Below are 24,131 nucleotides of genomic sequence, written 5' to 3' on the forward strand. Positions count from 1 at the left end.
ATACAAATAGGGAATATCAACAACACAGACATATTCCATTACAAATTATTCTGTACTAATCAGGAGAAATTTTGGCGTTAAGTTCTTTCTGATGAATCTTTACAATATTATGTAATGGATTAGAACAATTTGGTTCCACAAGCACCATTCTATTTAGATTGGAAAACATTATTGAGTAATGTTACGCAACAATTTTTTTTAATACGTACATAAAAATATCAAGAACAAGCCATTGTGTTAAAATTTTCAACATTAATAGTTCCGTCCTGACACTGCGAAGTGGGTAAAGCATGACCTAAACAAGTGCAGGCAATAATTGAACATTATTATTCTTTTGACTGAATTTTTTTTTGTTGGTTGGGGACTGCCTCAAATGCTACGAGAGCGTGTGTGGACAGTGCTAATGACATCTCAATATAAACTACAGTATACATAACAGGATCAAAAATCACCACTGGAAGAATTTTGAGCAAACATATTATTCTCTTTATGTAAGGCATTTAACATCTTATATATAACATCTTTGCAAAAATCAGGTATAATTTTTTTTAGTATGTCGTGCGAAATAATAATTTTGGAACACAAGAAGGTACTCGATTCTAGGATCAGATAATTAAGCCCGCCGTCCCACTGGCTCGGTAACGGTACGAAATCCACAAAAACCGGAGACTCTGCGCAGAAAAACCCCACAAGTCATTGTACCAAATAAAAGTTACACGCGTTGGACACCAATTGTAACAATTAAATGTACATGCTAATATTTTAGCCATGATGGGGCCATTGTAATTAGAAAAGAACAAGGGTAATTGTAATAGACATAAAACCAACTGAGGATTCAAATGAAAGAATTATGTAGAAGTACAGGTGTTTATTGGCTAAAATACAAGAAGTGTATTATCAAGAATAATACTTAAAACAAACATAAGTGACTCTAAAATTATGGAATTGAAAATAATTAAATCTCAGGTTCGTGCGCCGGGTCCCGAAGGAGCACCAGCGTGTTGGAAATTTACATGGAAGCATAAAGAACGTAATTGAGATATTTACAAACATGTTTAACTGACCTTGGTAAACAGATTAAAGCGGCAGTGTGAAATAGAAAGTTCACACATAATTTTAAAGGTAAACTAGGCACAATGTCCAGTATTAAAATTAACTAACTCACAATCCATAGTCATTGAGGTTCACCCGTCAGAGGTCTCCCAATAAGATGTTCGTTTCAGCTGCCCGTTGAGAACCAAGATCCCCGCGGTTGCGTTCAAGCCATCCTGCCCACACGCTAACATTTTCTTTTTTTATATCTCCAACAATCGAGTGGCACAAACCTCCTAGTGAGGGCGTTTGTGGCCAGTCAAAATCAAGTAACGGTTCTCGCATATATAATTGTTACAGACTGCCCTGCAAACCTTAGTGAACTTTACTTTTCTGCGCACGGTCTTGGGTTTTTGTGGATTTCGTAACGTTACCGAGCCAGTGGGACGACGGGCTTATAATAAATACAAATAATTTAGTAGATATTCGCAAACCCCGAGAATAAGTTATCGAGACTCTGAATGCATAACATTCCTATGCATCTATCTAACTCCCTACATAAAACATAAATTAATAATTTTTCTAAAAATGCTACAAACATAGAAATAATTGAGGACTGGCACAACTAACTAACCAGATAAGACAACAACACCTTTTTTGAGATACAGCAGACACTCGATTTACTGAGTTTGATTTGACCGGAACCTTTATAAAAATCATTTTTTTGTGTAAAATACGCAATCAGTCAATAATAATGACATAAATGCACAAGAATTTAAACAATTTGTTGAAACGTATAACGCTAGTCTTTCAATGCCGATGATACTGAACTATACTGATAACATCTTTATACAAGTTTTTACACGGAAAAAATTAGGGATATGCGATTACGTACATTTCGGGAAACTCATAGGAGAAGGTATGCAAATAGTAGTCCAGAGAGAGGTTGTACGTGACATTATCTTCTGTCTTTTTCCTTTTCATACAAGACATGAGAGAAGAGATGATGTACGTACATATGTACAACCTCTCTCTGAGACTAAGCAGCTGCCCCATAAGCACTCAGGGCATAGGTCCATTGTGCTGCAGGAGTCGCAGAGAGGTCGTATGTGATGTCATCATTCTAGTATCTTGTTTTTTTCATTCTCACACAAGAGATGAGTGAGAAGGAAGAGAAAGATTGTCAATGACGTACGTAGGACCACTCACTAGGACTACTATGTCTTCCTTGTTTCTCCTTATTGTGTTGACAGTAGCCCGTCTCTTAAACCTTTACGGTGCGCCCAATAAAAGCCTCCGTAGTGAGCACGCGACTCTAATTCAAGTTATACAAGTGTGCGCAGGGATTTTACTGATAGTTGAAATAAAGGATTACTTGTATGTGTTTTAATGAAACTTTGTGGGTTACATATGCAACATCCGCAACGATGAGCATATCTACCGATGGATCACATTTGCAACAGCCGTGAGGAGAACCCAAATTTTATTCCACTATAGATCTATCCAGTAAATCTGGAATCTGCTGTATTGAGAAATGTTAAATTAGTATTTATATTCATCACACACTTTTAGCTTCAAATATCCTTGTTGAATGGATTAACCAGGAAATTCTTCTAATCTTTTTTTCACTTAACCAGGATTTTATAAAATCGAGAGTCTGCAGTACTGAGAAATGTTAGATTAGAGTCAAATATCACGTGTCTACATCAATAACAAAACACATTTTAACGTAATTTAGAAAATTGCACCTGCTGCAGGAGCTGTGACTGCAGTTGCCCCAGACCCAGCTGGCCGAGGGCCTGCAGGCCCAGTCCCCCGAGGGCAGGCACGGCCCCCAGCAGGCCGGCACCCGTGGCAGATTGTGCGGCCGGTTGCTGCTGCGGCAGGCTGGACACCACGTCGCGCAGGGGTTCCCCCGATGGGCCCAGCCCGGGCCCGATGGCCTGCAGCCCCTCGGGCAGGCGCATGTCTGTCTGGCCCGAGTTGGCGCGGTCCATTCGCACGGCGAGCTTACGTTCAAACAGGACTTGCTTGTCAAACATGGAGATGGCCTGCAATCAGGAAACAAACAATCCAAACAATCAGGAAATTAATTAACCTTTACAGAGTTATATATCCCACAATTATGTGATTTAGTGAAACATAATGGACATAGAGATAACCGCTGATGGATTTCATAATATGCCAAATCCGAGTATAATGATAGCTGATAAATTACATATGCAACATTCGACTTCAGGGATAGTCGCTGATGGTTTCACATATGCGAAAGTCGCATAGATAAGGAGGAAAATTATCTTAAAAATAATCTGCATTTGGCATTTGCAGTTCTCTGAAAGACAAATAGGGAGTTTTAGGTGTAATAAATTTCGGAAATAGGCAGCAACTACTAGAGGGAAAATAATTGAGACACAGAATATGTTAGAGATAGAAACAATTGTGAGAAATAATGCATAGTTTTGATCTTTCTTTGTCTGAATAAATGTACTAAGAATAAACCAAGAATAATCTAATTCTGCGTATTAACCGAAGCACGAGCTGAACCACGAATTATGGGAAAGGAATGAAGCAACTGCAAGCGGCGATTCGCACCATTTACGATTTGATTCGTCCCTTTTCTATAGTTCGTGGATAATATACAATTTTAATAAAAACTAATGGCTCAAAAATTCAGCTGGCTTCATCAAGTGCTTTCAAAATAAGGTTTACCTGTACTGCCTCAACGGGATGATCATACTCGATAACAGCAAAACCTCTGCTGTTTCCATCTTTGTCCAAACTCAGGTCAATATTCCTCACTTTCCCAGCCATCTTGAACACTTCCTTCAGCTTCTTCTTATCCACTTTGTAATCCAACTGCAAAGTAACACTTTTTATTAAATACACTGGATGGATCCTAAAATAATTTGACAATGAAAACATAAAAAGAACATTGTCGAATAGAATATTTTTATAATTATCCTGTATTTTGAATCATAGGATATAATCGAACTTGAAACCATTTTTAGAGGTTTTGTAAATATTTTTTTACGCAATTGTTTTAAACATTGCAATACATTTTCATCCCCCGAGGTATCAAAAAAACATATTATTTGTTCAAAACCTAAATTTAGTTTGTGATAAACAAAATAGAAATTGTTTTAACTTGAAAACAGCTGTCTTGCACCGTATGCAGAATTTAGCTCTCAATAGATCAATAAAAAGATGAATATGGAATGCAAGTTGTCAGAAGTCATGACATCTGATCTTTAGCAAGATTATAAGAGATAATTACACCACACTTGACTTGGTGACTTCGACAATATTTATGCATATTTAAAAAAAAATTATTGTAGTTATACAAATAATATAATTTTAATTGCAACTTTTCTCTCATGGCAACAGGTTTCGCTTAATTTTACCTATCTCTAGTTTACACCAAGGAATGCAAAGCTAAGTCCTCCATCATTACAAGCAACAAATTCAGCTTTTTAAGATAGAAAGAGATTTAAAATATTACTAGGTTATCAATCCTGTGCTAGGCTAAGTCCTTCGTTATTACAAAAGCTACAAATTCAGCTTTCTATGATAGAAGATTTCAATCATTGCAAGGTTATTCGTAACCCGGGAATATAAGGTTAGCTTACGTTAGCAACGAAGATGCGGTTGAGCAGAGGGCCCCGCACGTTGATGGAGTCCAGGAACTGCAGGCTCAGACCGTACGTGTTGAACCTCTCTTCGCCCCCACCCCCCTGCTGCATGTTGTTTCCCCCGTTGTTCCCTCCCGAGTTGTTCAACCAATTGTCACCGTTTCTGTTGTTATTCCTGAAAGTAACAAATAATAATAATGATTTTACAGAAAAAACATTTATTTAAAAGAGTTTATTTTTATACAGGGAGAAAAAATTTCAATACAAAAAAAACTGCGCTTGAAAATAACAAAAAAACTGAATAAAAGTCATGACACGTTACTTTACTTTATAAGGCAGTTAGAGTCAGGGTGTTATTTCATATTGCGAAAAAAGTAAGTTTGCTTGTTGGATAAATTTTACGTGGTTGAATCAACACTATTTACCTCATTCCTGAATCGTCTCTTTCGTGTCCCACCGGGTGGCCGTGCTTAGTGCGTACAGTGCCTGCAACATCAAAATTCAGCCAAATTAATATTAAGCATACATTAAATTTGACCACATGAGAAGGTTGAAGATTTTTTTTTAAATTGGGCCCACAGTATGACTTGTGGGATATCCACTTGAGCAATTTTTGGCACATTATGGCAAATTTGCAAAAACGTTTTGTACAATCGCTCGTCATAATGTGCCAAAATAGTACCTAAAAAAAATGGGATAAATGGTGAAATCTAGGAGGATTCATTGGCTTGAAACCGTAGTAAGCATTTTATATGTTTCCATATTAATATTTTGAGGAATGATATTAATCAAATAATATGGTAAATGTACATATATATACAATCTATCGCTCGAGAGGTTATGCAACTTTCTTGATTTAGATTCCTGACTGTGTTTGCCAAACCTTAACATCATATAAATATCATATAATCCATGATGAAAATTGTGACAATGTCAACTGTAAACTACTTAATCCTATTTGTACTGTAATCAACTCTTCTTCTGAAATTAAATATCTTGGTGTGATCATCGATGAAAATTTGAAATGGAAAAGCCATATTACGGAGTTAGTAAAGAGAATAAGGAAATGTATATATATATTTGTTAGGTTAAGAAATATTTTAAATGTGAAAATACTAAAAAATGTATATTATGCTCTTGTCCACTCCCTGCTTATTTACGGAATCATAGGTTGGGGAGGATCTTATAAAAACAACCTAAACTCAGTAAAAGTCTCGCAAAAAATTATTATAAAAGTAATACTTAAAAAAAACTCTACTTTCCCAACAAAATTGCTTTTTAAAATGTTTCCAGTACCAAATATTGATGATATATTTAAGCAAACTTCAATTATAAAAATGTGTAAAGAAAAAAATAACACAGAATATCAAGAATTTTACAAACTGATGAGAAATGGAAATCAATTTATTACGCCAATCTTTAAAACAACTCAAATGCAAAACCATTATATTTACCAAGCCATAAAAAACTACAATAATCTCCCTTCCGAATTGCGCTGTATTACGAACCAACAAGAACAAATCAATAAAATCAAACTTTTTTTCAAAAAAAACTTATATTAAAAAAATATATGGATATATTATATTTATATTTTACACATAACATTGAATCACTGAAGTAAGAATCGTGGCTCCCTTATCAGGCACAAGAGCTCCTCTTTTCTGATAAGGTATACATGAGCAATTATGTACCTAAATATTATATTTTGCAAAAAATGTATGTATGTAACTATGATCTATATTAAAATAAAAAAAATATATAAATATACATTAGAAGAATTTCATAACATACTAAAAAGTGTGCCTACTGTATATATATATGTATAATAGGCCTCTTGGTCAAACTGAAACTTGACCAAGATATTAAGATAATTAATTAATTACCTAAAATTATTATCGCTTCGCCCTCATCTTTTACATTCCTTCTTGAATTGTATAATTTAAAAATAAACAAAAAAAAATACTGATTTTATTTTATCTGACATTTTCACAATATTGTATAATCTAAAACCGAGTTAACAACCACTATGTAAATTGCCATCTCAACACAGGCGTTACACACCTAGTGAGATGGGCAATACGTCACTATTGTAACTAAATGTAATATTAAAATAAAATAAATATACAAGCAATCGCTCGAGTAGGTATACAACATTCTTTATTCAGATTCCTGACTGTGTTTGCCAAACCTTAACAGCGCAAGTTCTCTTTTAGAAAATGTTCAGTATAAAGACTCGCTTACTTGAGTTGCATTTGGGGATTTTGAATTGCAAACAAGTCTACCGAGAAAATATAATAAGAAATTCAAAAATCAGAAAAAATAAGTCACAAATACTACTAGGAGTAAAAATAAATTACATACCATAATCTTCCTTAATGACTAGTTTTCTCCCTTCCAGCGGGAATCTGTGCATTACCTCCATGGCCTTCTTCACATATTCAGGACTGGAGAACTCTACGATGCCACAGCCACGTGGCTTGTCATTCTCGTCATTAAACAGTTCTACAAAGGCCACATCGCCAACCTGAAAACATTCATAAATATCAGTGGTGTATAGACTCAGCACCAAACTAAATATATAAATGGTCCGGAACATAGACATATGAATATTAGTAGACCTGCCCTAAGTGATTAAAAGCGTATTATCCCCACTCCCCATACCGGTTCCATTGGAGCCGGCTGTGCTCGCGTATGGCCTCAAGTGAAATTTGAAAACGTGACGTCATCATTCTTGTGCGAACTATGGTCGAGGCATCATCGGTTCATTTTACGAAATAACACGGCAAAATGTTGACTTGTACTATGAAAACTTGTAAAAATAGATGTGAAAAAGAGAATAAACCCAATTGACGTATTACATTCCATATATAAGCATTATTTTACTTTATTTTAAGCATATTCACATCGTATAATATGAATCAGTTGTTACTATCACATCGAGAAACGTGTGGACGCGAAACACAAAGCTGGTTGGTTGCTGGGAAGTAAATTATGAACATTTATAAAAGTGTCTTAACTAAATACTTAAACGAAATATTCGACTCTGAAAATGAACCGAATTTTTTTGCCGAATTTGGACTTCGCAAATTTGTTCATAACGTGGCGAGTAATTTGCGCTCCCATGTAAAAATGTCTATTCATTCCCAAGCAGATTTTACTTTTAAGAAGTAAATGGTGATATTATAATGCGAGATGCCTATTTACTGTCAGATTGATTTATTGACGAATCAAAGTCAGATTCACTCCCTTCGTTCTTCAACAGTTGATTTTACCCCTCGCCATTATCTTCTCGTCTATTAATTTCTATGTCTGTGGTCCGGAACAAATTCAGAAAAAAATCCTCGGATGTCCATAAGCGGACACATGGAACTTATCCGAGGTTCATCCACCATATGGACGTTGTGCCAGACAGAAGTGTGTGACACACAAGACTGCAAATAGGGCCGGTGATCCCAATCCGTGGGGGCAGAAGGCGTCTTCCTTCAGTGGCGTCGGGGCGTCGAGCGGGGCGTCTCTGTAGCCGTTGTAGCTGGTCCGATGCTGATACTCGTCCTTGCTGTAGAATCCGGGTCTGGTCATAGGGGCAGAGAGGTCCGGGGTGAGGCGAGGGTCAGAAGAAGAAGAGAAGGCGAGTAGAGTCAGAAGTCGGAGCGAGGTAGAAGGCAGAGCAGAGAGAAGTGTAGAGCTGGTGGTGGTTGCTGGATATCTAACTTTTCAAGGGACTGTTGCCCGTTTTATAGGACCCCGGCGGCCTTCGCTGGCTGAGCGACGCTCACACGGGCCCGCTTTCTCTTTGATTCCTGGAATCGAAGCCCGTGTTTGTGGCGCGCCCGCGGCTCGCCGCCGGGTTGGCTACCGCCTCTCGGCCGGTAATTTCGGGCTCGTGGTCGAACGCGACCACGGCCTCTTTTGTTCAGACACGATCCTCAGAATCGCGCTTGGGGAACGTTCTGACGGCGAATCACCTCGCACGCTACGACGGCGCACGGCCCCTTGCTTCGGGCCGGGGCCGAACGTTCCCTCTCGTATAAGCACGACTCTAATAATCGTGCCCGAATTAAAATGCTCTCATGATTGTACCAGCTCTAACAATACTTCTCTGCCCGTATACCTCTATCCAAGCTCCGACGTTTCATTTATTGTTTACATTCTCATTTTACATTGCTTCATACATTTACATCTTTACATTATTACATACATTTCATACAATTTTATTTCTTTAGGACAGTTAGGATTCATTTAATTTTATTCCACAATTCTATATTTATCTTATAATCCTAACGTGGGTGACTGCGGCCGAGCCCGGAGCAGTACGTCCGTCACACTCCCCCCGTAGAGCTCGGCTACACCCATTTTAGCGGGAGGCGTGCTGCGACTTGGTGCGGCGTGGTCCCCGGCGTCCAGTCCCCCTGAGGTGGCGAGTTCGTCGGGGCGGCGTCTGGACAGGTCCTTTGTATGTGCCCTTGGAGGCGGGATCACAGGCCGGCAGGAGGACCGCGATCTTAACTGCCGGTCTGACATAGGTCCCCGTGCTGGTTTTGACCTTCACGGTCCTGACCTGTCCGTCCGGGGCTGGAGTGGCCTCGAGGATCCGTCCCCGTGGCCAGCTGTTGCGGGGCAGCGCCGGGTCCGCAATCAGCACCAGGTCGTCCTTTTGTAGGGGCTGCACTGGCTGCTGCCACTGCTTCCTGGCGGCGAGAGTAGGCAGATACTCGCGGACCCAACGCCTCCAAAACATGTCCGCGAGCTGTTGGCCGATCCTCCACTGCTTCCTGAGGCAGACCTCTTCCTCGGCCGCCCCGTACATGGCCAGGTGGGACCGCCTCCCCGTTGAGCCCATGAGGAAGTGATTGGGCGTCAGCGGTTCCTCGTCTCTGGGGTCGACCGATAGGTGGGTGAGCGGTCGGGAGTTTACGGTGTACTCCGCTTCAGCCAGCGCCGTTAGGAGGGTCTCCTCTCTTGGCGCTCTCGCCTTGAGCGTAGCTGAGAGCGCCCGCTTAACAGAGCGTACGAGCCGCTCCCAAGCTCCCCCCATGTGGGGACTGCGGGGCGGGATGAAGCTCCACTCCATCCCTCGGGTGGTCGCATAGTTTTGGACCCTTGGGTCCCGACAGATGTCTTCCACGGCGTCCCTCAGTTCCTTGTCTGCGCCGTGGAAGTTGGTTCCGTTGTCGGACATCAGGGTCTCCGGCTGGCCTCGCCTTGCCGACATTCTTTGAATTGCCATTATGGCAGAGTCGGCACTTAGTGTGGTGGCCAACTCCAGATGCACCGCCCTCGTCGATAGGCACGTGAAGAGGGCGACGTATCGCTTTTCCTTCCGGCGCCCGATGGTTACCTCCAGGGGCCCAAAGTAGTCCAACCCACAGTTGGTGAAGGGCCGCACATGCCGTGCAAGCCGGGATGCTGGTAGGGGTGCCATCATCGGGGGAGACGGCTTGCCCCGCCGCATTTTACAAGCGGGGCACATGTGTTTTATGCGGCGGAGAACTGAGCGCAGCTTTAAGATGTGGAAGCTGGTGCGCAGTTCGGCCATCGTCGTCTCCACACTCGCATGATCGGCTCGGGTGTGGTATTGTTGCACAAGCAGCCGGGTGTAGCTGTCACCACCGTCCAGGATTATGGGTGACTCGGGTACCCCCTTCACTCCCTTGACTCTCGAGCCCATTCTGAGCACCCCGTTGTGGATGTGGGGTGCGAGGGAGACGAGGCGACTGCTGCTGGGCACGGCCTGCCCCGAGTGGAGCTGGCGTAGCTCTGCTCTAAAGGTTGCTCCCTGGGAGTGCCTTATCCACCGCCATTCTGCGGCTCGGAGCTCCTGCAGGACTAGGGGGCCCTCGGCTGGCCTAGCGGGTCCCTGGCGGCATCGCCGAATGAACCGCAGCATCCATGCTGTGGCCCGGATCAATCGGTTCCAGGACGAGAACCGCAGGATGGAGGGCAGCCCATCCTCCACGGCGAGAGTAAGGCCCACGAAATTTGGCCGCCTTTCCAAATTCTCGTCACCCGGCTGTTGGCTCTGCCGTTCCTGGGGCCATTGGTTACTCGGCGCTGTCAGGAAGGAAGGGCCGGTGAACCACCTTCCACTCTGGGTGAGGTCCGGTTCCTCCAGGTCCCGGGTTCCGATGTCGGCTGGGTTCAGCTTGGTCGGGACCCAGCGCCAGCTGGCGATGTCGCACAGCTCGTCAATCTCCCCCAACCTGTTTGCCACAAAGGTTGAGTAGCTGCGGGGGTCCGTACGGAGCCAGCACAGCACCGTGGTGGAGTCAGTCCAGTATGAGGTGGAGGTGATAGGAGCCTGGCATTCCCTTCGAAGAGTGTCAGCCAGGCGGGCAGCCATGAGCGCAGCCTGCAGCTCGAGGCGGGGAATGGAGAGCGGTTTCAGCGGTGCCACCTTGCACTTGCTGGACAAAAATGTGGCGGTGCTGCTTCCCTCTCCCGTAGTCTCCACTAGATAGGCCACGGTACAGCAGGCTGCCTCAGACGCATCGCAGAAGAGGTGTAGAGCGAAGGAGTGGGCCTTGCTCAGCAGGCAACGCCGCGGTATGCGGATGCTCAGGCCTTGGAGCATTTTGATCCACTCGGCCCACCTTGCTGCGTGCGCCTCGTGGATGCGCTCATCCCAGCCGACGCTGGACCTCCAGACATCCTGCAGGAGAATTTTTGACCGCACCGTGAGGCAGGCCACGAAGCCCACGGGGTCAAACACCCTCATGACCGTGCTCAACAGCTGCCTCTTGGTTGGGTGCCGGATGAGCTCGGCCTTCTCCGTCTCCTTGAACTCATACATGAATGTATCGTTGACGGGATCCCACGACAGGCCGAGCACCTTCTCGGTTTCACAGGCGCCGCTGCTGATGGCTATGGCCGCCTTGGCCCTCTTCTCTGCCGGCACGCTTTGGATTGCAGCGGGTGCGTTGGAGGCCCAGCTTGCCAGGTGGAAGCCTCCCCGGGATAGGAGGGTGCTGACGCCTTGTACCAGCGCCGCAGCCTCGCTCACGGAATCGGCGGCGTCCAGGTAGTCGTCCATGTAGAATTTAGAACGCACTGCTGCGGCGGCGGCGGGGAATTCTGCGGCGCCTTGGTCGGCCACCCTGTTGCGGACATATTGCGCGCTGCTGGGAGAGCAAGTGGCCCCAAACATCATTGAGGACAGCTTGTATGTGGTCGCTGCCTCTAGTGGACCGGCTCGCCATAAGAAGTATTGCGCTATTTGGTCCTCCGCTTTTATTTTGATGCGGAGGAACATCTCCTCTATGTCGGCGGCTATGGCGATCTTGCCCTCCCGGAACCTCAACAGGTTGCCCAACAGGGATGACAGCAGGTCGGGCCCGGTTAACAGCCGGTCGTTCAAGGAGGTTCCCCGGCAGCGGCTGGCGGCGTCAAAAACAACTCGCAATTTCCCGGGGTTGTTCGGGTTGGTGACCGCGAAGTGGGGCAGGTACCACCTCCGCCGTGACGGTACGCTAGCCTCGGCGTCGGGTACCTTTACTGCGTACCCGCGCTCTATCAGGTGCGAAATTTTGGCCGCGTACGCTGCCGCCAGTTCGGGGTCGCTTTTCAAGCAGTTAGACATATGAAAGGGTATTGTTATAAGCCCTAGCTAGTTCAGAGTGCAACTTGTTAGTGTAAGAATCCATAAAATCAAAAAATTAAATATATAGTGCATAGTTCTATTAATAACCCATTCCTCTTCAAATGCTATGGCTTATATGTGCCTGCAAACTTCAGCCCTAGTCGACGCCACAACTTGTTCAAGGTAACACACGGCAGAACAGATGTTCTAGCACAGCATAGAAAGAGAAGAGGAATGATGCTATTGAAGTAAATTTCTAAAAGAGTAGATATATTTAATTGCTCTTTAAAACTTAAACCCTTAAAACTTTTTTGTATACCTTTTTTTCCAAATGTTGTTAAAATAAGAAATCTTGTACTGTAAATACAAATCTTTATTTTTTTACTATTATTTATTAAATATATAAATTTTTTTTCAAATACTAATACTATGATTAATATCAAACCAAATAATAACGCCTGATATTGTAAATAAAGGAAAGCTTCAAATATATATTTTGTATACCTATTTTTCCAAATGTTGTTAAAATAAGCAATCTTGTACTGTAAATACTAAACATATATACAATAACTTATTTTTTTAACTATTATTTATTAACTGTATAAAAAAATTTCAAATACTAATACTATGATTAATATCAAACCAAATAATAACGGCTGATATTGTAAATAAAGGAAAGCTTCAAATATATGTACACTGTACCAGAGATGTGCAAAATGGGTGCCCAAAACCATTTGAAATGCAAAATGGAAATGGGTCAAAACTTTTCCATTTGAAAATGCAAAATGGTTTTTAGAAAAGCATTTCAAATGCAAAATGCAAAATACCTATTTTCAAAATGCATTGAAAATGCAAAATGGTTTCTCAGGTCAAACAATTAAAATAATTATAGAATTTTTAAACAATTTTGTCATTTAGTAATGGACATCGATGTAGAACAAACATATTACATGATGGTAAATCCAAAAACACCACGACTACAGATCATGAAACCACAAAAAATTTGCGCGGGACTAATGTTTCCAACGTAAAAACATAGAAACTGCTATCTAACATTTAATATTACAGCATCATGGCCCCATGTTCAGTATTTGAATCAGTATTTTTTGTAATGGTATCACTCAATTGCCAGGGCTCCTACCAGGGAGCAACTTGACAAATGTAAATTATCTCTCATAGCGAGGTTGAGGACCGACTGATATTTGGGGCTTATGAAAAAAAGATGAGTGGAGATAGTAGGAAGAATGTTGCAAAAAAGCATTTAAAATGGAAAATGCATTGAGAAAAGCATTTAAAATGCAAAATGCAAAATGGTTTTTAGAAAAGCATTTAAAATGCAAAATGGAAAATACCCATTTTGCATTTCCATTTGAAATGGATTTATTTGAAATAAAGCACATCTCTGCACTGTACATTGGTATATGCGTACAATTATTCATGTTTGTTGCAAACCAGTAAAACTGAAAACATTAATATTATAAAAGAGAAGAATTAAAAAATAAGAAAAACTATATTAGTTGGATCTATAGAACAAAACTAATTAATAAGTAATAGCAAAATACCAATGCCATAATTAATATTGAATTTAAATAATAGGACCTGAACATGGTAAACAGATCAAAGTATTACATATAACGCAAGTATGTTCGTACATGCATACAGTCATTAATATGTGTGTTCAGAACAAATGAAACTAAAAAGGAGTATGCGTTGTACGCATAGGAAGGTAAAGAGACAAGATTTAACAAAAAGTTAATAACAAGCAAAGAGGTCTGAAATTAGTTGCCTTTTGAAACCCACAAAATTATTAACATCAAATATATCAATTAATTCCACAGTGTTTGTTTGCAAGGTGATGAATTATTGGAATTGGTGAATAAATAGAGTAGTTAGTATTGAGGTTATTGTTACATTTAAAAGTCATTTCGTTAGTCCTCAATTTCTTCGGGGCAGCCGTATTTAGCTGGGAATCTTGTCATTCCTATATTTAGTTCCTCCGAGTATCTAGTCCAGTCAGTTGCTTTTGGGTTCCTATATGTATCGGTCCCCGTTTTGCTTGTTTCTCCCTCTAGTTTAAATTCTATGTGTCGGTGGTCCGACAGGGATGGTTCGTCCGATACTCTCCATCCTGAGACTCTCAATGTTCCTAGGGTCAGGTCTATCACCTCCTGTCTGTTACTTATAACGAAGGTGGGTTCCCTACCTCTATTAAGAATCTCAAGGTTCACTGCCATCAGGTATTCCAGGAGGTCCTGTCCTCGTTTGTTGATGTCCGTACTCCCCCACACAGTGTGGTGCGAGTTAGCATCTGCTCCGAGTATCAGTTCCCTACCCTTCTCCCTGCAGTCCTGGACGAGTCTCGTTATTTCCCTTGAGGGTGGTGGTTCCACAGAGTCATAGGGCATGTATGCTGATGCCACAACTACTTCCCTGCTTCTTTGGTCCAGCGTGACCTGTAGCTACACAGCCACTAAGTCCCTACTGCAGTGTTCGGGTAGCAGTGTGCCAGGTATCCCTCTGATGAGAATACAGGCCCTGGGTCTGTCCCCCGACTCGTTATAATAGAGTAGACCTTGGTTCATGTTTAGTCCTCTGACCTTCCCCCTATAAGTCCAGGGTTCTTGGATCAGCGCGACGTCCACACTGTCCCGGGTGACTCTACTGCTAAGCACTGCAGTCGCTGCCGGACTGCGGTGCAAGTTTATTTGAATGAACTGTAAGTTTTTAGCCATTACTGCCTAATCCTTAGGTCATTCCTCCTATTTACGCTCCTCGGTGTTCGGAGGGCCCACCGTGAAAGTGGCCTTCCTTATCCCGACATGCGCTATTTTCCAGGTCCCCTGATGGTCCTTGCATTTCCACGTCTGGATCCCCTGGGGGATTCCGCCGCGTTGCGTCCGTCGGAGGTCCTTCTTTACGGTTCCCAGAGGGCCCCTCAAGGGAAGAGTCCACCAGGGTGGTCCCATCTCTCCTCTCCACTTCCTCTTGGTTCCTCAAAGGCCCCAAGAGGGATGAGTCCACCGAGGCGGCCTCAACTCCTCCTTCCACTCCCCCTAGGTTCCTTAAAGGTCCCTCGTCAGTGTTGTCTTTGTTTTTGCAGTCCATATTTGGTCCCACGAGTATCTAGGGAAATAAAAGGTCCACCCCAGCAGAGCCCCGAATGCCGGGGTAAGGTCTGTATACTCCGAGATGCGACCTTGTGTCTCGGAGGAACCGTTCGTGACACTGTTCCCCAGTGTCATTCAGCCCTGGGCACGGTATCCCACACCTTAGCTTGGGATGGCTATTGCAGGTCGTGTTTCCACTCCCTGAGCGATGGGTTCGCCACTAAAGACACTAAATTAACAAGTTTTTATTTAAATGAGACTTTTAACACTAGATAAATTAAATTTTCAAAGTTGTTTACTCCGCGCGTCAAATTAGGTGACACATTACATTCAAAGCACACACGTTTGTTTACTGAATTACGATTTACTAATAGCGGGGGGGTGCAGGAGGGGGTGCGGGGGACAGTTTACCAGCTGACCGACTGAATTCGGGTGCCGGGGGTAGCGGGTATTAGTTACCGGGGGGGCGCGGGATGTAGATTTGGCAACGACGAAAAAAATAATGCCGTCTACGCACGTCGGAGAAATTTTTCGTTATTAGCTTAAAGGTACACCTAAAAGTTGGAATTTCAGAAAAAGTTGTTTATCTTTTTTACTCCTACGATCACGTAGAATCACCTCCCGAAGTTACTGCACTTTACCACCGGACACCCTTTATATTATCCTTTTGTTGAAATTCCGATGTAAACGAGAGGCACAAAGATAAATATAAAAAGAAGACTTGCATTACGATTGGATAATAATGTACATATAGTTGGGACCTTTACAAAGAGATTGGTATATAATATTCATATATAAACATTGACTAATTCCGTCTTTTCTGCCATTGAAATGTGGCCGGCGCAAAAGGTAGAACTACCTTTCCTGGGCGAAGTGTGTTAATATTAACGAGGTATGTAACTATACGTCTTGTAACTATATTCCGTGAAGTTCAACACATCTACAATATCTGCTAAATTATTGCCAACTGCATGTAAACTAGGTACAAGTGAGTATCTAAACGACTCAGTCCTCATATTGTTCTTGTAATTAAAAAGATTTTTTATTGAGTAGTTCTAGTTGGTATGTTGAAGGTTATTAGGTTCAATAAATCAGGGCTGTCTACAATTCAATTAAAATTTTAAAAATAAAAGTCAAGTCAGAAACGAGGATTCTATCTGCGAGTTTTAATAATTTTAATTCTTTCATCAAGTGGTTGTAATTTATAGTATCTATTGGTAGCCCAAGTTTAAAGTTAATATATCTTAGAAATTTATGTTGAATTTTTTCAATGGAATTGGAGTGGATTTTAATGTGAGGGGACCAGATAGAAGAATTATATTCGACTTTTCTTATTGGATTTATATTATTCGAAATCTGTCTTATACTGAGGGGTTGATCATATTTAGGAAGATGAATTCTGATCAAAACCTTGTACTCTGGTACCGCCCAGCATAAAGTTTGCTTTTCCTTTCCTAAACAATAAACAGTGTTAATCTCAAGTGACGGCTCATAACCGGGGTTTCTAAATATTCGCACATTTCAAAACACCTTCGTAACCTTCACTGGCTCAAGTGCCCTGAAAGGATCCAGTACAAATTGTGCTGGATGGTGTTTAAATCTATCAATGAAATGGCCCCACCCTACATCTGGTCACACTGGTCTGAGGCAGTCAACTCTTAGATCAGCAACATCATCAGCTGTAGGCAGACTGATAGAACCTAAGCGCAAGCCAAATACTAAGTTTGGTGATCACGCTTTCCGAGCATCTGGGACGAAGGCTTCCTCCGGATCTAAGATCCATAACAAGTCCAACAGAATTCAGGTCTAAACTAAAAACTTACCTTTTTAAGCTGTCATACCCTTAAATCAAATATACCATTCCTGAGAGAAATTAATCCAATTGTAAAATTAATTAAAATAATAAGATAAAATTAATTAAAATAATAAGATAAAATAAATTAAAAATAATTACAAATCCAGAATTATATCCAATTATGTCCTAAATTTCGCTAATAAACAATTAGTTAATGTTAATTAAGTGTGAATCTTAAGTGACCTACCAGGTAAGTATGGTACTGTATATATCTACATATATAGTTAGTAATAACATAGATCATTATAGAAATGTATTGTATATTTGTACAGAACCCTTGAGGTGATTTTGCACAATAACGGCGCTATACAAATCATCCAAATATTATTATTATTATCTGCCTGTATAAAATGTAAATAAATAATAATAAGATATGTACATTCTAGCATCACGTTCATTAATAAATAGATTTGTACATATGGCTTTGTATTGGTGATCGAAGAACAGGTGGCGGCAATCTGTTAGACATAAATTGATAATAGTTTAACTAGTCTACTAAAGAAGAATATAAGATTTTTGATGTTGATACATGTTTTTAAAGTCTGTCATTACGGAGAATGAAGCCAAGCATTTTTAATCCTTTATTTGTCACTGTATTGATGTGAGAAAGAAAATTAAATTTGGAATCAAAAATTATGCTAAGATCACAGATTTCATTTACAGACGTGAGAGAATCATTGTTAATTTTATATTGAAAGGTTGATTTATTCTAAAAAAATCTTATTATGTGGCATTTAGTTTCACATCAAGTCCGCATCAACATTGTAATTTATTTGAATGTGAATACAATCATCTATAGTTTTTATTAGTTTAAAGCGGCGTTAGGGTAGGGCGCGGTTGGGCGACCGCCCAGGGTGCCGGATTTAAAGAGGCGCCACAGGCGCCCGGCGCGCCCCTTTATATCCCTCGTTCTTTGAACGAGGCCTACTTAACTACTTACTCGTAAATTCCCTAAATATAAGGAAAAAATTGTTATGGTTGCAACGCTAGAATCTAGAATGGAACCTTCGATTGCACCGCATGCAGTTCATAAGAGAAAGAAGAATGTTCAGAAGGACGATACAGGGCGACATTTCTCTAACTCTCATTTCATAAAAAAACTAGCGAACAATGAAACAATTCAGCGTCGTTCTAAGAATCGAATTTATTCATCGATGGAAAATTCTAACCGATCATTTGGGATTATATACTATAAAAAAGCTCAGTGACACACGTTGGGAAGCAAGAATAAACAGTGTTAAAGGAGTCCGTTATCAAATTAGTGCCATCCATGACGCTTTAATTACTTTGGCTATTGAAACTCAGAAAACTGATGTTCAAGTCTCTCATGAGGCTATTACTCTAGCCGAACAGTTAAAAGATTTCAGCTTCATAGTTTCGTTGGTTGTTTGGTATGACATACTTTTTCAAATTAATGTCGTTAGTAAATCTCTACAATCAACAGATATGGATATCAGTAAATGTACAGAAATGTTGAAAAAATGCTGCACTTTCTTGGAAGAATATAGAAATACTGGTTTTAAAAGCGCCATTTTAACTGCGAAGGGATTGGCTGAAGAACTAGAAATTGAACCTGTGTTTAGAGCCACAACAAGAATTCGATTTGTTAAGCGTCAAGCTGGTGAAACTGCCCACGACGAGCCTATAACTTATCCAGAAAAAAAATTTGAGGTTGAATTTTTCAACTCTCTCTTGGACACTACATTAATTTCAGTTAATGAAAGATTTGAACAGTTAAATGAGTACTCGGAATCTTGGTCTTTTTTGTACAATATAAAACAGATTCCGAAAAAACCCGACCTTGTCAAACTCTGTGGTAATCTCCAATTGAAATTAACTGTAGACTCTAAATCTGATATAGATGGTTGTATGTTGTGTAATGAACTCGTAAGCCTGAAATCTTTTTTGCCTAATCAGAATGTGGTTACCCCTGCTTATGTTTTAAATTTTATCAAAGATCGCAACCTACAAGAACTGTATCCAAATGTGTGGATAGTATTGCGTATATTATTGACTATACCTGTAACGGTTGCTAGTGGGGAGAGGAGTTTTTCTAAGCTTAAGCTGATTAAAACCTATCTGCGATCGACAATATCACAATCTAGATTGACAAACTTGGCAACTTTGTCAATCGAAAATGAAATTGCTGAAAATATCGATTTTGATAACCTTATAAAAGAGTTCGCCGATAGAAAGGCTAGAAAAGTGAAGTTTTTTTAAATAAACAGTTTTTTTTTAATAAACGGTTATTCCATTATACCCATTGCCTTTTTTCGTATGGAATTGAATTGCAGTTAGGGGGCGCCGTAAAAATCTCGCCCAGGGCGCTGATAGTACTAAAACCGGCCCTGGGTATTTTGTTTGCGTATAGCGTGAGATAAAATTCGACAAGTTTATCTCTATTACTTACATGGCGTCTGAAGAGAAGTTTAACATCCGTCCATTTATATTCGTAGGGAATGTTAGACACGAATACTGTATTTTCTCGGCCAGCTTTGTCACGGGAACGTTCTCTCGGATTTGCATCGGAAAACCTGGATGGCTTGTCACGCCGGGCCCTGTCACGATCGCGCTGATTTTCATTGAAATTAGCCATTTCTGAAAGGTTCATAAAATCAATACTTGATATCACGGTCACTTTATTATAAACATATATTAAAACAAATTAATGAAGGATATCCTTTGAAATCAGAAGTATTATTATCTAAACTAAAGAAAGTGTCAGCAGGTTATAATCAGTTTAACTTTTGGCTGTTTAATAATATTTGCCGTAAATTAATAGTAAAATATGCTTGATAAAACAGCATTAACTGCTTACAATATTATGGGTTTCTTTTTTACAATGTCAAAAGCAATAAAAAATTATCTGCGATATTGCAACATGCAAGGAATGAAATAACCAATAACAATGTTAATAATTCAACAACTACACCGGTTTACCAAGTTTTAAATGTTGTATCCAGTAAAACGATGGTCTAAGGTTTATAAATTTAGTTAGATTTGACAAAACTAAACAAAATTAACAAAAAACAATTTTGCTAGAAAAACAAACGCGGAAGACCCCGAATCGGAAAGACGCCGGACAAAGCATTGCCATGGCAAAAAATATAAACTCCCTCTCCCTACCCAGCAAAGTACTCAAAAATCCCTAAAATTGCCCAAATATGAGAAAAACTCCCTAGATTTTAAACTATCGCTTTATTTTAGTTTTATTGGTGAAAATGACAGTATTTTCGACTGAGTAATGGTGCTGCCAGACGCAAAGCTCACATCAAAAGTTAATGTACAGCGCATCATCTTTTCTACCGACACACGACGCTATCAAATATTTCTTCCTATGGTAGGAGAGGGGGTCAGTTGAATTCGAGAGCGGCCGAGGAACATAATTTCATCTGTCAAAGTGACAACTTTACTTACTGACAGCTTGAGCACGTTTTCGAAATGGATGATACTTGTCGCCTATTGCTGGATCTGTTGGACAGCTCATCCTCAGATGATGATGCCGCCAACTATATAATTATAAATGCTATTTATAAACTTTTTAGATTTTAAACAATCTGCGCGTAAATAGCGCATTTTCACATAACCTCTCCGTCGAATCAGGAAATTCGCAGTTCGCACGCCGATCGACGAAAGCGACATATAATAAATTATTGTAAAATAAGCTCAAGTCAAAGTCAAAGGGCGAAAATTTGTTTACTTCAAATTCAAATATTGATTATATTTATATTTTAAATATATGTTAAGTATGTTTGCCAAATAAAGTTTTTTTTTATGTTTCTAAATTTACTAGCACACATGACGATATGAGCTAACATAATAAATAAGAAATGCATTATTATGCTGCTTATGTCATGGCTGTCAAAGGGAACACGGAACTTAGTCGGTAGCTCCGCAATTAAAATGACCCCCTCTCCTTTTTACGGCGGAGAGGGGGACGCATAACTTTTCAAATATCGCGTCGGGAGCGGTTACGTAAAATAAATTCGGTTAGCGAAGTTCAGAACCACACTTATAGCGCGTTATCTTTTTACGTGTGTCGGGTCTGTATGGGATTGTATGGCGAGCGCTATTGTGCTTTATATTATCTGTTGATGTGAGCTTTGCGTGTGGCAGCACCATAAGGGGAGAAGGTGCTAAAAAAACCTCAATATAGTTAGATACAGCTACTGAAATCTCGTGAATTTTCACATTTTTAGGGAATTTCGAAAACTTTTGCCCAGAATTTTGTACAAAAGGGTGGATTTCAAATCTTCGCCTATACCGATTTCTCCCTAGATTTAAAAAAAACTTTCATTCTGTAATTAGAGCTCTCAATGGAAGGTCATCGAATTATCCGTTGGCGCTAGTGAGTTGGCAGTCATGCTAGCCGCCATTTTTGTTTATTCCTATGCAATGACGTTTTTTTCCAAAGTTTAAAAATGATGATAATTAAAATGCCTCAACTTTGTATTGAGCCTTTATGCTCATCAAGAACATCTGAACGTAAGTTTCCAAATTTCCAAGTTATGAACAGTTAAGAAAAAAATGGGATTGTGCCAAAAATACATAAATATACACAGATAAAAAATGCTCGTATTTGCAATAAACATATTGCTCTCTCAGACTGTATGATGCCTCTGTAATTTTTTATAAAAATTAAACTCGAATTTGGGCAAAACGATAATTTTATAGAAATAATAAAATATGTGTACTAGTACACCACTTTTAAAACTTAAGGTAACTTCACTTTTCAATATGCTGGTTCTGATAAAATTGACTGAAAAATATTATTTCCGTCGTGCGCCGCCAATCTCAAATTAAACGGTAAAACTTATTTCTCATCTTATTAATTCTCCGCTAACTCCTTAACACTTCAACCACCATATTTAATTTATTTAAAATGCTTTTAAATCTTGAAAACCATATATCTTTAAAACTGAATCATATAGCTAATATATAATGCAAACGACCTCTGATCACACCAGCGCCAGCGCCATCTGCTTCGAGCTTTCCAGATTGCCTGCCATTTCTCCCTAGATCTAGGGATTTCTCTCTAGACATAGCAACGCTGCTGGAGTAGCACCGCCATAGATATTATAAAAAGTCCTGGACATAATATACTTACCATCGAAGCCAAACCTTGGGTGAGAGGAAATTGCTTGACAGCCATCTTGTATGACAAACTTTTAAAATGATTTCTTAAAGTAATGCATAATGGACTGGTATAATTCTATATTTGTATTGTTAATGAAGTTATAAAGGCGTATGATTTTTGGGGTATTTGATGAGACTAGGAATGGGAAATGCCATTAAAATATTTTAGTTGGTTTCCCATCTTTTCTTTCCTCTCAACCCGCGGCTTCAAGTTGTCCTCGAATTGCTCCATCCAAAGATTTTTTAGGTTCATGCAACACAGACAGATCACATATCGCATAATCGAAACTTCCGATTTCCGAACTTTGAAATAATCGACAAACTTTTGTTTTATATATTCCCGTGTTACGAATAACTTGACGAAATATGAAAAACTCCTACTACCATTATTATAAGCCCTAATGTTTTTTGTTTGCACAATGATGGAGGATAGGGCTAAATGAGCAATGCGATGTCCGTAAGGGACCCCAACCAAGGCAACTGGATCACTGATTTACCCTGCTTCCCCATTTAGCAGCCTTCACGGCACTCGACTACTGGAAGCCTAAACCTCGGTAACCCTGTCAAATGACGAGGATAATTCTTAAGCTGCCAAGGTAAGTAACTCGCCTGGGCACGCTAAATACGCTAATATTTTTTTAGAAAAATAACCTTCCGTTTCACCTTAATTACCATAAAAGACCACCATTTGCATTCAGGGCGACGGAAAAAATTGCGTTCGTAAATAAAATTACGTAAAATAAAAATTTCCCACCGACGTATGGTATGACAGCTATTTGCAATATTTTCTGTCCATATTTTAATGTAATACTTACAATTTTTCGTTTAGTATTTTTTTCTCTCCGTACGATATTGTTTACGACCAAAACCAACATCTATGCAATGATATTTCGATAGTGCGATACATTTTTTTCTCGAGGCAACTTTGTTTTTTTCCACGGACCCCAGAATCTCTGGACAAAGCATTAGTGCGACTTAGTACGAATGGCATTGAAGCTAAATCTAGGGTGAGAGGAAATTGCCTGGCAGCCATCTTGTATGACAAACTTTTGAAGATTTGTATGCAAAGTGGTGTATCATGAACCATTGTAATTTTATTTATCTGTTGTTAATGCTGTTACAACGGTTTATGATTTTTTGGGGTATTTGATGAGACAAGGAATGGGAAATAATTAAAATATTTAACTAGGTATTGGCATTTTTCATACATCTATCCCCTCACCCCGCGACTTCAAATTGTTCTCAAATAGCTCCATCCAGGGCTTTTCAGGTTCATGTTTGACGGCTGGCATAGTCCAGTGGTAACGCATTGGACTGCCATTCCGAAGGTCGCGGGTTCGAACCCGGCGTGCGCAAATAAATTTTATTTGATTAATTTGTGTTATTTCACAATTAATTAATTAAAATAATATATAGTATATTTTCGGCACGTTCCAGAGTGGAAGATACTACCAGTATCGCCCTGGTGTAAGACCACCATTCAGAATTGAAACGTTGCTCCAAATGGCTTTAGCCGTGTTTAGTGACTAGATCTGAATAGCCAGGTACTTCCTCACCTTCCTCTTTCCCTTCCCCACTTACCTTCAGCCTCACAACATCCCCCAATTGGGGATGCCATAGTCTCACTGGCTCCAGACGGGAGCAGTTGGGATTCTTGTGAGGTATTCACTATAAAAATAAAAATAAATGTTTTTTTCTTTGATTCTTTGCCTTAGAATTTAAGGATCAACTCATTGATAATATTCCACGAGGGAGTGAAATGGTTTTGTTCCAAATATGTGATTATCCTATTTTAT

At 40.3% G+C, this 24,131-nt stretch overlaps 1 protein-coding gene across 2 annotated transcripts in view; it reads right to left on the reverse strand.

Moving 5' to 3' along the window:
* The window catches only part of rump (heterogeneous nuclear ribonucleoprotein rumpelstiltskin), a 34,164-nt gene extending 13,875 nt beyond the window's left edge, over positions 1-20,289 (reverse strand). For both annotated transcript variants that reach the window (XR_016303762.1, XM_089642391.1), the window contains exons 1-7: positions 20,140-20,289; positions 19,610-19,797; positions 7,023-7,185; positions 5,087-5,147; positions 4,659-4,836; positions 3,742-3,888; positions 2,781-3,083 (exon numbers count right to left, since the gene is read on the reverse strand). Coding sequence is in view for 1 of the 2 variants with exons in the window: in XM_089642391.1 (XP_089498517.1) it covers positions 2,781-3,083; positions 3,742-3,888; positions 4,659-4,836; positions 5,087-5,147; positions 7,023-7,185; positions 19,610-19,795 (1,038 nt within the window). In the remaining variant the exon portion in view is untranslated. The remainder of the gene's footprint in view (positions 1-2,780; positions 3,084-3,741; positions 3,889-4,658; positions 4,837-5,086; positions 5,148-7,022; positions 7,186-19,609; positions 19,798-20,139) is intronic.
* Positions 20,290-24,131: the final 3,842 nt, after the last annotated feature.

This window comes from Hesperophylax consimilis, chromosome 2 (genome assembly GCF_061612785.1).
Source record: "Hesperophylax consimilis isolate HC1 chromosome 2, BYU_Hcon_1.0, whole genome shotgun sequence".
Lineage (NCBI taxonomy): Eukaryota > Metazoa > Arthropoda > Insecta > Trichoptera > Limnephilidae > Hesperophylax > Hesperophylax consimilis.